This window comes from Glycine max, chromosome 10, assembly GCF_000004515.6.
Source record: "Glycine max cultivar Williams 82 chromosome 10, Glycine_max_v4.0, whole genome shotgun sequence".
Taxonomy (NCBI): Eukaryota; Viridiplantae; Streptophyta; class Magnoliopsida; order Fabales; family Fabaceae; genus Glycine; species Glycine max.
In genome coordinates, this window is record NC_038246.2 from 6242985 (window position 1) to 6257185 (window position 14201).

At 28.6% G+C, this 14201-nt stretch overlaps 1 protein-coding gene across 1 annotated transcript; it reads left to right on the plus strand.

Annotated features, from left to right (window-relative positions):
• The first annotated feature begins 6810 nt into the window (after positions 1-6810).
• On the plus strand, positions 6811-13899 carry LOC100814280 (glucomannan 4-beta-mannosyltransferase 9). The gene is made up of 10 exons (XM_003535237.5): positions 6811-7211; positions 7352-7651; positions 7911-8009; positions 8125-8377; positions 11201-11311; positions 11561-11697; positions 11937-12050; positions 12139-12338; positions 13012-13167; positions 13301-13899. Exons 2-10 carry the CDS (start codon positions 7352-7354, stop codon positions 13464-13466), a joined length of 1536 nt encoding a protein of 511 aa, XP_003535285.1. The 5' UTR covers positions 6811-7211; the 3' UTR covers positions 13467-13899.
• The last annotated feature ends 302 nt before the right edge of the window (positions 13900-14201 follow it).

A 14201-nucleotide genomic window follows, 5' to 3' on the forward strand; every position in this document is an offset into this window, starting at 1 on the left:
CATTTATTTTAAAAAATAAGCTCGAACAAACTAACCGTTTATCTATGTCATGAGCTTGATCGAAAAAATGGTTAGTATGTCATATTGATTAGAAACTTGGTGCATATATTTTTGGTTGGAATAAAATGAGAATGAGGAAAGATCTTCGTTCTCTGGTTTAATTAGGGGATTGTTATAATCGTATCAAGAAATGGTTAATATGTCAAATTGATTAGAAACTGAATGTGTCTGGTTTGATTTATTTTGAAACAACCAATTGTACGTTTTATAGCTTTTTGAGAAAAATAAAAGGCAATTATTTCTCTACACTTTAATTAAAGTAAACATGCATTAAGGATTGAATTTATTATTCGATATATTTTTAAAATAATATATTAGTTGTAATATTTTGATTTTTGTGAGTTTGTATTTACATAAATTTGTTCTCAAAATTATCACTTTACTATCAAGTTCGTTCAGTGGATAGGTATATTTAGGTAAAAAAAAATAATCATCAATAGAATACCAAAAATACTATTACTAAAAGGTGAAAATATAAGTTGACTTAGCTATAAAAGAAAAAATAAAAGAAAATAAATCGTAAGTTTAAATCCTTTTATTATTAAAAAATAATAATTAACGATTAATATTTATATAGAAAATTATAACTAAATGTTCATAAATTCAAGTATGTCTTTCATTCATGTGAGTGGAGTCACATGAATGATTCCACATATATCAATTTAATTATAAAAGTTATTGTATTATATATTTTTTTTTCAAAGATTAATAAAATTTATTTATTTTTCTAACTTTATTTTAAAGGTGTATATTTTAATTAATAATAATAACAAGAAATAATAATAATTGGAGCATTTGGTAGAAAATGATTTAATTAAATGTAGTAGTTTTTTTTACCTATAATTAATATTTTTTTTACGATTCCTCCGCATCCAATTCCAACGAACAATAAAAAAGAATTGATGGAGTATAATTTATGATGTTTTCTTACGGTAGGTATGAGTAGGTGTCCACAAGCCAACTTTTGCTGCAAATTTTAAATAATGAACTGAGTGTGATATAGTACGTACTAAATTTTGTGTACGAGAATATAGTTTTTTTTTTCTTTCTAAAATATGTTTTCCGTTCCTACTAATTTAATAAATTTTATATTTATTTTTTGATATTTTTTTATTAATTTTTTAATAAAACAACAATTTATTTTTAATTCCTGATATATTTTTTTTAATCTTTGATAAATTAATTTTGTATTTGTTCCCAGATAAAAACAATAATTTATTATTAGTCCTTCAAAAAGACCAATTGTGCTCATATACATTGTACTCAACTAGTCATGCCAAAACTGCACTATGTATGATTTTTTCATAAGAGAGGATGGTATTTTTTTTCTTTACCCTTCTAAACTCAGAATACATTGTTGAATCGGAAAATAATTATATATACTGATGATTAAATGTGTCTCTAATTTTATTAATGATTCCATTTAAAAGAATTAATGGACTGTAGGTTAGAGAAGTGGCGCGAGAATTCTTAACCCGCCGTTGAAAACGAGAGTTAAAGACACTACCTTCAATCTAACAGTTGTAGAATAACCCTTATTCAGTTTTTTTCACACTTTAATTAGAAACTTAAACCAAAATAAGGATGCATGTGTTTCGTGTATTGTAGCCAAAACAAATGTCGACTCTCTAATTGGCTATTAAGATAAAAACACGAAACTAGAATAATGATTATGCTAAGGATAATTCATTAATTCGAGGTGAATAATAGCAAAGTAAAAGTCAAGATGATTCACACATTCAAATTTTTTAGTTTATAATAGTTTGTATATATCATACCAATGATTGTGAAATGGATTATAAACTTGATGTTGAATATCCCCTCTCTGAAAACCCCAAGCGTATTGCACATAAACTATACATTGCATTTGCATAGCTTATAAATGCTCGCTACAATTTTAACTTAAAAATTCACACGAAACATTGATGTAACAACATCATAATATATCACTATATCCATTGAATGAAGCAAATTTGAAGTTAATTCAAACCACTTGGCGGATTAGTGATAAAATTTCGCTTCTCCTTGACATAATCTATTCTTAAGCTAAGATAATATCACTGATTAATGTTAACACCAAATACAAATTAATTTTTATCCTTGATTTGCCTGTGCGATAAAGACATAAAACTAATAGATAATATATTTAGGGTATAAAGTCTAAGTCTGTAATGAATAATAATGATGTGTAAGTGGGATTAGTCACTATTTGAAATTTGAATTTATGTTAATAATTAGTATTAACATGCTAATTAAGAATTTCATTTATGTACCATTTGACTAAGGGATAAAGTTTTAGGTGGAGATTTAGAAAGATTTGTGACTATTGATCGATAACGATTATTCCTTCCAATCTTCTTACTCATTGTAGTGTATTCATTACAAAAGTTACATTCCATATTCACCCGCCAGAAATTAACTTGCTCTATACCATTTACAACATTATGAAAATAAAACTACCAAAAAATTCACGATAAAACATGTTGAGGTAACAATGATATTATAACTTTTTGATAATATATAGGAGAAAAATGGATACACAATAGAAAAGAAAAAGAAGAGAAGGAACATTTGAAATATTTCTATATAAAATGAAAAAGAAAGTAAAGCGTTTTATATATAGTAGCATTATATATAGCTATTAATAATTTAGTTGTTTTAACAGTTAATACTAACTATACCACCGAATGCATGAGACTAATTAACTTGACATTGTTTTAGTTCAATAACTTAGAAATAGAATTTTGTCACTCATAATTTTATCTGATTTAAGAAAGATTTATCTTCTACAAGGATACCTATAATTCATAAAAATAAAGTTAATATGTATAAAATGATATATAAGGATAAGTTTATGTAGTTTATATATATATATATATATATATATATATATATATATATATATATATATATATATATATATATATATATATATATATCTTTATTTGTAAGCAAAATTTTTGACTTAGGAAATTGTAGTTTTAGATTATTTTACATTTAAAGATTAAATATTTCTTAAAAATTAAAAATGAATAATATAAATATTGTATGTAAATCAATATTTTATTGAAATACTGAAGGAAAAAATGCAAAAAAAAGGTTATAAATTCAGATACTACTATTAAATACCCGCACCTAGCTAGAAATGAATATTTCTAATGTGGATGGTGAGTGGGTCGGAGGGAACCAAACCCACCCTGATGTACAGCTCAATGGCTTCAAACACTTCATAATTCATTATTAGAACCAGAAAAGTAACTAAAGCATTTTTTTGTGTGTGTGTGTACTTTGTTTCATTTTAATTAAATTTGAATAATTGTAAAAAAAATAATTTATGTAGCAAACTGGCTATGCAAGAGTAACAAACTAGCATATAGAAAATTAATTATAATTGAAGACTAAATAACTATTCGGAATCTATTTCAAGAACAATTATTATCTAGTGCAAGATAGATGTGGCTAGAATTTCCATTAATCACGTGTCATAATTGAAGTACCATTTTACTTTGTTTATTATAAAAAATTACAGTATTTTGACAATACTAAAAAATGTCAATTATTAACAGGTAAAAATTAAAAATTGTCAAACCTTAAAATTGACTCTACCAATTTTGTTTAGTGAAACTTAAATAATTGTTAGATTTTATGAGTCTAAATTTACAATAAGATATGGATTACATTAATATTAATATTATATGTGCTGATAATATATATTTATTGAGATCAACAACATCAAATTCGTACATGCTAAGATGCTAAGGGAATACAAATCAAGACAACAGAAAAATTGATGAAATAATGTAAAATCAAGTTGATATATCTTCCCTTGGACAGAAATTTAAATTATTAATTATAAATTAAAAACATTTTAACTTTTTTATTTCTGCTTTAAATTAGTTTAAATACTATAGGACTTCATGAAATTGGGGATGATAAATTTAAAATGGGTGTATTTTTCATTGACAGCATTTTAGTCTAGTCAAGAACAGCCTGTGTCTGCGTATCATTTTCCTATGCCACAATTCCATTTGATGCTGATACATCAACAATAAAAGCATTTTGTCTCTGCACCCCAGAAGAAAAGCATTTTGGGTTTGGGTATAAGTTTCTCTAAAAACACTTCTAGAAGAAAAAAATGAAATGAATTCCTCCATTAGTTAAAATGAGTTTTTTAGATTTGTAAATATCATCTCATATCTTAAAGAAGCTATATTGATGAGTTTCTAAAAATTAACTCATAGAGAGTTTATTTTTATTGATAGAAAAGTTCATCTCATTTTTTTTTCTTATTTTCTTCTTTTAAAAATGCTTTTAAAGAAACTTATCCAAACAGAACCTTTGTCTCAAACTATTTGACCCTCATTTGGCTAATGAAAAATCAACAGATACCAAAATTAGAATTAGAATTATACGGTAAAAAATTGCTTTGAATTAATTAATTTAATATTTTGTTCTTTGTATATATACCTCTGATATCTTGAACCTTTAAATTTTAGATATACAAAATAATTATAACACTTTTTAATATAATTTTTATTATTGATTATGAGACCCACAAAATGATAATTGATAAGTAAGTCCCGCTCTTTTTCTAATGAGTAATATAGTGTTGGAAATATTACGTTAGTAAATTATATTTCTAATTTACTTGGAGGTTAAACACAAAAGGAAAAAAAAAAAAAGAAGTCATAGATTTAAATTTCTCCCACCAATTATTAACATTGGTGGATAAAAGAATTTATAGATATATCGTGATTATTTTTCCATCAATTAGAATTTGAATCTAAAAATGACAGAGATGACAATTTGATCATCTATTAGTTAAATAATTTCAATTAAACACATTACTCAAATATGTTTTTATTCAAAGTTAATAACAAAAAAACAACCATAAATTTACAATTTAACTCAAGTACTGAAGTTCATTCATAATTATAAACCCAGATCAAGATTATTAACAAAAACAAAAAACAAATTCCACTCGTTACCCTATATTAGTTGAAGCGACTAAAAGAAAGAACTTCATTATTAAATAAACGGTATTATGTGCTAGCTTTGATTAATAAATGAACGGCAAGAATGTTGTCAACACAATTTATAGCATAGTAAGATACTTTTTCAACATATTTTTTTATTAAATAATAAATAAATTTTGTTGAAAAGAAAGTGGAATCTATATATTGTTCAATGAACTTATATAAGTTTTACTTAATAGTTAATAGTATAATTAGTTAAATTATTTGTGAACTATTCAAATTTAACAAGTTCAACAATTGATTTTTTTTTATAGTAAAAAAGGTCTAATTTGATTTTGACCTCGCCTATATGAATAAAATAGATTCAATTTTTATAAAGTAGACATTAAAGACTTTTAAATATCTTGTGCGTGTAGACATGATGAAAAGAGATATATTTGGGAAATTTTAATTTTATAAAAATTATTATATATAACTTTTATGCTCAAATCTTCCTTCATTCTTTTTTTTTACTTACTTTCATCTCATGTTTAAAAATTAAAATGCTACTTAATCTAAAATAATAAATTAAAAACATTTCAAAAATATATTTAATAAATAAAAAATTATAAATAATTTAAATTAAATTGCAAATCAAGTCAAAGCTTTAAAGATGGCTCATTTAAATAAAAATTAAGAAGTACTGGCTTAAACAAACATGATTTTTATGCAAGACTAACTAGAGCGTTAAATGTTGCCACCCTAATATTAATAATAAACGTATATATTAAAATTATTAGAAAAGGTATATAATATTAGTATTTTTTTTCACGCCCTTAAAAATTATGTAAAATTGGATAGAGAAGAGAGATATTAAAATAAAAGAAAAAGAAGAAGAAAGAAGAAATATAATAGATATGGTAAGCTATATGTATAATAGGAAAAAGGGAAAGAAAAAATATGTATAAAATGAATGTAAAAGAAAGAAATATAAAAACAAAGGTGAGAGGAGAAAAAAATGAAAAAAATAATAATAGAAAAGGAGAATATTTGTTATTGTATTTCAAATTCAAATTGTCAATTTCTTGTACAATGTTCATAAACTTATTTCATTGACAAAGGTTAATAATTAACATATAATTCTGAAAACAATATAAAGAGAAGACTAATAATGCCATTTGGTTAAAAATGCAATCATTTATAACATTTAAAATAGTAATAATGAATTATAAAAAGAAAAATAAATTATACTCAAATATTTTTTCCTAAAACAGAAAAATATAATATCTCCATAATAAAAACTATATAAAAAAAAAGAAATAGAATGTTTGTCTAAAAATGATGAAATAATATCATTTTCTTCAAAATGAGCCTATAAAATGATAATTGTATATTTTATAACAAAGATAATTATCTTAATTTTAAAATACCATATGCTCACCACCGGGCTGAGTTTATGTATTATTTTTAAATACTCTGATGTTTTTTCTTCTTTAAGAAATAATACTCTGATATTACTTTGTTAAAATTAATACATATTTTATACGGTATGCTTCTAAGAAAAATTAAAGCATGTATTATATTTATAAGACTTAATTTTATTTTACTGCATAAGATGTATTTAATAGTCATGTTAGTTAAAATGGTGTATGTAATTAAATTTAATAAATGTACTAACGAAATTTATTAAATGGTGATTAAGAGTTCTGTGATATATTAACATCCTAACATCAAAATATTAATGCACATGTAAGAGAAGCTCTTCTCATTTTTATATAAGCCTAACGTTCACACTTGTGGCAGCAGCAAGAGTTATAGAGGTCTTGAGCCATTGTGGGTGCAAAAACCCATTATAAAAGGCCATCAGAGAGAGAGGGAGAAAAGACAGAGAGAGAAGACAGAGCAGCATCCTCAGAGAGGCCATTGCTCTCTCTTACAAAACAACAAAGAACATTCTCTCTCTCTCCCTCCCTCCCTCTCTTGCTCTTCATCATTCTCTCTTTTTTTTTTTTTTTTTTTTTATTTCAACCCTTTATTTGCTTTGGCTCTCTCATAATAATAACTTGATCAGTGTTCTCCCCTTGGAAGAAAAAAAAAGTGGCATGCAATTAGCAAACTAACACTACTCTTCCCTCGTCAATTTTTTGATCTCTCATTAATTTCCTCAGTGTTTTCTAAGATCCAGAGAGGAGCAAGGTTAGTTATTTCTAGCTTCCTTTTTTGCGTGACCCTGAAGCAAAACATAAATATAGCAACTACCCAAAAGAGAACATTCTGCTTTCTTTACCAAAGTTGGTTCATTTTCTGAAATCCATTTTGTTTGTTTTGTTTCTCAGATGGAATCATTTCAAGGTTCAAGGGATGACATTTCCTACCAAATGGGTTTGATTTGGAGCCAAGTGAAGGAGCCAGTGATCGTGCCAATGCTGAGGGTGTCAGTGTTTCTGTGCTTGGCCATGTCGTTGATGATGCTGGTCGAGAGGGTGTACATGGGCATTGTCATTTGCTTGGTGAAGCTGTTTGGTCGAAGACCCGAGAAGCGTTACAAGTGGGAGCCTATGAAGGACGATGTTGAGTTGGGAAACTCTAGTTATCCCATGGTCTTGGTCCAAGTCCCAATGTACAACGAAAGAGAGGTCATTTTTTTCTTCAACCTTTTAATCATATTTTTTTTTTTCATGAAGACTTCAACATAAGACTTTGGTTATATCATCATAATATTGTTGATCATCAATTTTTGTCTTATCGAAAAATTCAATTAATCATTTTTAATTATATTTTTTTCATTCATAATATTCAAGATGTTACTTAAAGAAATTGAGTCTAATATTTTCGCTCACACTCATCACTTATTTTTGACACATTTTTTACATATTTCTAAATGATTGAATGTAGGTTTATCAACTATCAATTGGTGCAGCTTGTGGTCTTTCTTGGCCTTCAGACAGAATCATCATACAAGTTCTTGATGATTCTACTAACCCAACAATCAAGGTATGCATGTTATTGGAATTTGGGTTAAACTCCACAAAATGGACTTTATATATAAACTATGTACATTAGTCATATTTAGTGAGTGAGTGGATTGATTGTGGGAATTGTGAATCAGGAGCTGGTGCAAATGGAATGTAGTAGATGGGCGAGCAAAGGGGTGAACATAAAGTACGAGGTGAGGGACAACAGAGACGGGTACAAAGCAGGGGCTCTGAAAGAAGGCATGAAACGGAACTACGTGAAGCAATGTGACTATGTTGCCATCTTTGACGCGGATTTTCAACCGGACCCTGATTTCCTCTGGCGAACTGTCCCATTCCTTGTCAACAACCCTGAACTTGCTCTTGTTCAGGCACGTTGGAAGTTTGGTATATTCTCCTTCACTCAACTATCAATAGGAATTCAAATCACAATCTCTCTTTTTTTCTTTTAACCACAAAATCAACCTTATAATTATCAAAATATTAAAATTCATCTATGTATGTGTTTAGATAAATATTTATAAAACTAATTTTTTAGGTAAAATGATTTATATTTAAATTTTTTTGTCCTGAAAAGAAGTTTGTTATAAAATTTAATATAATTTTTTCAACTCAACATAAAAGTTACTTTTGACACATTTAGGCAAATTGAACTTTTGAAGTAAAATCAATTTTACCTGATGAGATAACTGAACATGAATGTTTTTATAAAATCAAATCTGACTACGGTTAAAATCAGCTTTATTCTCTAAGAAGCTGGTATTTCTATATTAGAAGTATAATTTATTGAGACCAACAACAGATGACGTAAGTCTCACTTTATAATTAAAAAATTTATACTAAGTCTTAGTAATTTCTAATTGTATATCAACAAAAAGAGTCCAGCATTGTCTTGATTTTTGGTTCTAGGTCTTTGGCGGCTTGGCTTTCTTTTTCTTGGATTAACCATTTTTATCCTTAATCCGGAGTCATGGTTCTGAAACTACAATAAATAAAAAAACTGTCGGTGGGTGGGTCTTGTTTTAGAAAATGTTCCTGTTTGCTACTAGGGCTAAGGTGGGTCCCACTTTGTGTTTGAGATGGCATCAACATAGGCCACGTGTACAAGCCTCTTACCGTGTTCATACTTTCTTTGTTTGGTTTCAGTTGTCTTCAATCTTCATTCTGGAAAAAGTAAAAGAGTGTGGAATAATAAATACCAAATCTCTTTTTATTTTTATTTTGAATACAGTCTGTCATGAGAAGTCACCATCATAAAAATGAACTGATGGATGATTAAACATGATGCAACAATAATGGCTTCCGGGGATTAAGAGTTCTTAAAAGGGTTCATTTAATGCGAGAATGGGGTTAGTTTTCTGTGGCCGAAAAGTGAGATAGCATGCATAGTTGGACCACAGTGGCAGGTAAAACTAAATTAGTGTGCGAGTTTATAGGCCCAGCAACTCAATGAATAAAGGGAATTTGATACGCAATACCTTCATAAATTTTCTTTGGAGTAAATAGATAATATGGGGCTTAACTAACAATAATTGATATAAGGGATAATAATCTTATATTTTTTAATTAACTGATTCGAAATTTGAATTAAAGTTGTTCTTTAGATATAAAATAACTCATAAAAAAAGAATACTTATCTTATTTATATTTATAACAAAAATTTATTATTATTATTATTTTCGGTAAAAATAATTTCATATTAATATCATCATAAAAAAGAAAGATACTACAGTGTTTGGTCTATTGTTTTTTTTGAAAGATCAGATAATTTTATGTTAGTGATATAATTAAAGTCATTTATATCTTCCACCTAATAATAAGGTTATTATAGTAGCTACCTACAAAAGTATGTGCTAGATTTGTACGTATTTAGGTCGACTAGTTTTTCATGTTCGGACTCTGAACCAAAAAGTATTATGTGGAAGAAGCATGATTTTTAGGAAGATGAAGTGTTATTGATGTCACATTGTCATTAGTACATACAAAATATTTTTACCAGCTATACGAATATCTAACTAAAGACTAAATATGGTTATCTTTGTTTGAGTGGTATATATATATATATGTGTGTGTGTGTGTGTGACGTATGGATGAAACTCTCTGATAAAGAAAATATGATTGTGGTATGTATACCTATCTAATCATATACTTATCTAAATAATTATGTAAAGTTGCTTGCATAAAATAGAAATGGAAACAAAAGGAAAATTACAATTTTAAATGACTATAATTCATCTAGCTATCTGCGTAGTCAATTATTATGTTCTGTAAGCCTTTTCATTAATTCTAATTATTTGGGCAGTACTATTCTTTATTATTTTACAAGATTACTATGCTATAATTAGATTAAAGGAATGATTATGTACAAAACAAAAATTGCATAGCAATCACGCATTTTCATTACACTTTGTTACATACACATTTAAAAAGCACAAGGAATTCGTATTCCAACAACATGATTACTATATAACAAAGGAACATATGATAATATTGAAGGATGCTGTGTGCATTGTGCTATCTGAGTAACTTTTAAGCATACCAATTAAAAGAGAAGGACATAGTACTAATCCAAGAATAGACTCGAGCATGTGCATTACCACTTTACCAGAAATTTTCGGCTCATACCATTTGAAATTTTTATTTTATTTTTTTTCAATCAAGAAGTTGCAATTTTGGTTCGACTATTCTTAAAGTCCGAAACATAATTATTGTGGATTGTTGTGACCGCAAAAGAGAGCAATACTTGAAATTAATCTGCATGCGTATTTCATGGGGTACCTCTGTTTTACTTACAAGGGCACAACACCGTTGTTGATATAATTGTGGTTGTTGAAGTCATGATTGTTCATAAGATGTTTATTTTTCATCTCTTATCTTCCTTTATTGTAATTATTTTTATTTGGATCATTGGATTTTTTTTTTCTTTTCTCTAGTACTATACTATTTCTGCACACATTTTTATTTCGTTATTAATCTTAGATAATACACATTTATTAAAAGAAAATCTTCTACTACTATTGCATCCGGCAGCTGCATGTGCAATTTTAATGGAGGATCCTAACTTCCCAGTCACACTGTCTATATCTATTACTAAAAGACAGCTGAATTGATATCGCAAATCATTCCTAATTACAAGATGAATTTTTTTTAATTTCTAATTTCATTGTAGCAATGTTGTTGAATTAACAATGCATTTTCTTCTTTTTTCAGTGAATGCCAATGAATGTTTGATGACCAGGATGCAAGAGATGTCACTGGATTACCATTTCACTGTGGAACAAGAAGTGGGGTCTTGCACTTATGCCTTCTTTGGCTTCAACGGTAATCAATCATCTATGAAAACAATTTCATCCGTTTTCCTTTTTTAAAAAGAATAATTGAATTTTTTTTAATTAGTAGCAATGAAAAATAGTGACAAGGATTTACAATAACTAACTCACTACTCTGCTCAACCAATTAAGTTAGACCCTGATAGAATAATTGATTTTAAGTGCAATAGTGGAAATGTTTTATTGTGGTTGTGGCATGATGAATTTACAACCAATTTTTGTACTCATATAAATGACACAGGAACTGCTGGTGTATGGAGAATTTCGGCGCTGTATGAGTCTGGAGGGTGGAATCATAGGACCACAGTGGAAGATATGGACCTGGCTGTGCGAGCCAGTCTCAGAGGATGGAAATTCTTGTACCTGCCCAATTTGAAGGTTCCATTTACTTAATTCAATATATGACCAAAATTTAATGAGTGTGTATGTTAGGACTTAGGATAAGATAAGTTTGTTTATTTTTTACAATGACTGATTTTCTTAAAAGTCATATTGATAATGGTTTTTGATTAATTGATTGTGTAATTTTTTTGTTACATACGACAGTGCATGACGATTAAACTTTTTTTTGTTGACATGGGATGAATAATTACATGAGTTTATTAATTGGACTATAGGTTAAAAACGAATTACCAAGTACTTTGAATGCCTACCGTTTCCAACAGCACAGGTGGTCTTGTGGACCAGCCAATCTTTTCATGAAAATGTTCATGGAGATTATGAGAAACAGGGTAAGGTTGCTTGCTGCTCCCTTGAATTGGTAGGACAGAAAGTATTGACTGGCTATTTATGACCAAAATTCTTATGTGTCCATTGCAGAAAGTGTCCTTGTATAAGAAGATATATGTTATTTACAGCTTCTTCTTTGTCCGGAAGGTCGTGGCCCACATCAACACTTTTATGTTCTATTGCATTGTGTTACCCGCTACAGTTGTGGTGCCTGAGGTGGTTGTCCCCAAGTGGGGTGCTGTTTACATCCCTTCCATCATCACACTCCTAAATGCTGTTGGAACTCCAAGGTCTTCATTTTTCTCAATTTTCCCTCCTTTGCTCTATAATCTTTTTATTTTTTTTATTTTTATCGAGCAAGTTAGTTTGTTAATTTTGTGAGAAATGACAATGGGGAAGATTCCAACCCTCCACCTCTCCTCTCTTCTTTCTTCCTTCACCCTTCCCGAACCATTGGACCAACCTTATATCTCTCCTTTGCTCTATAATCTGTTTGCCTATACTATCAAATCTCATAAACAAAAGTAGGATTAACCTAGAAGAAAATAGTTCATGCACTGACAGTTTAAATCGTTTTTACACTATCATTAAATTACAATTTAATATGTATGATAAATTTGTTAATTCTATAATAAACTATCTCGAAAGTTATACCATGATTTCTGATTGACAATGTAACAAATTCTATGCTGACATTGCATAAAAATCAAACTCCTTTCTTAGATGATTCACGAAGCTCATAATAAACACTTTCAAGTGTGATTCATTAGTCATAGCACATATGAATGGCTTTAAACCATGTAAAAAGTAACGAGGAATTCCTAGCTAGGAATGAGCAAGCACAAACTGGTTGCATGAGACATTCTCAACTGGTCTAAGAAAATTAAAAACTTTTAAAGACAATGAACATGTTTTACTACAATTGTAGCCTTGTAGACTCAAGGTGTTTAACTATTTTTTCAGGTCACTCCACTTGCTGGTCTTCTGGATTCTCTTTGAGAATACCATGTCTCTGCATCGAACAAAGGCAACAATTATTGGTCTGCTAGAGGGTAGTCGAGCGAATGAATGGATTGTCACTCAAAAGGGTAAACCACCCAAAAGTCGGTTCAGGATAAGGTATAATAAAGTGTTGCTATTCTAGGTTTCATTAATCAGATAACAATAGCCTTCACTAATTTCACTTTTTAGATGATACCTCTAACTGTGCTTGCCTATCTATATTTGTTGTCTTTGTGATGAATATCATTAGGATTCATCATATGTTGGAACTTCTTGTTGGATTCTACCTCTTCTTCTGTGGCTGCTATGATATTATGTTCGGGAAAAACCGCTACTACATATTCCTATACATTCAATCAATTGCTTTCTTCATCATGGCCTTTGGATATGTTGGCATTTTCGATCCCAACTCCTAGAGGACTTGACAACACTTCATTCAGATATCTACATATTGTAATAGTGTTCACAGTATAATAATCTGTGACATTAAATTAAAGCTTGTGTTAATATAAATTAATGGGTGGTCATTCTTCATGGTTCTGCATATTCAGAGTCGGTGGCTCGAAACAGTTTTTTTTTTTTTTTTTTTTTGTGAATACTCAACAAAGATACATAAGGAAATTACAGAACTTATTCTCTTGGAAATGAAGCATACAGAAAATGAATACAGCATTCTACAGGCATCGATCTTCCCCGGGCAAACATCTTTGATTGGACACATGGTTTATAAGATTTTGTAGTTCTATTTTTTTTTAAATTTTACTGATCACTTCCTTCTTTTGCCTTTCTTTACTTGAATTTGTTTGAAGAAATAATAAACATCTTCAATAAATGGGGTAGATTACAGAATTTCATGTTGAATCTCCTTTTTGTCTTACTTGCTCTCTGTCAAAATTATAGTACAAAATAGTGTGTTTGGACCACTCATTAAAAAATAAGAAATTATGTTTGGAATGTGAAAACTATAATACTATTAGCTTGCTTTTTAGTAAATGAGAAAAATCACATCTATGATGTGAAATCAAACATGCTACAAAATTACAGCAAAGTGCATGACACTATTCCTTAATATGAACAAGGAAGGCAAATATTTTAATTGGTTTATCTATGGCTAAAGGAAAGGGATTACAGGTTCCAACCACCAACCTTGG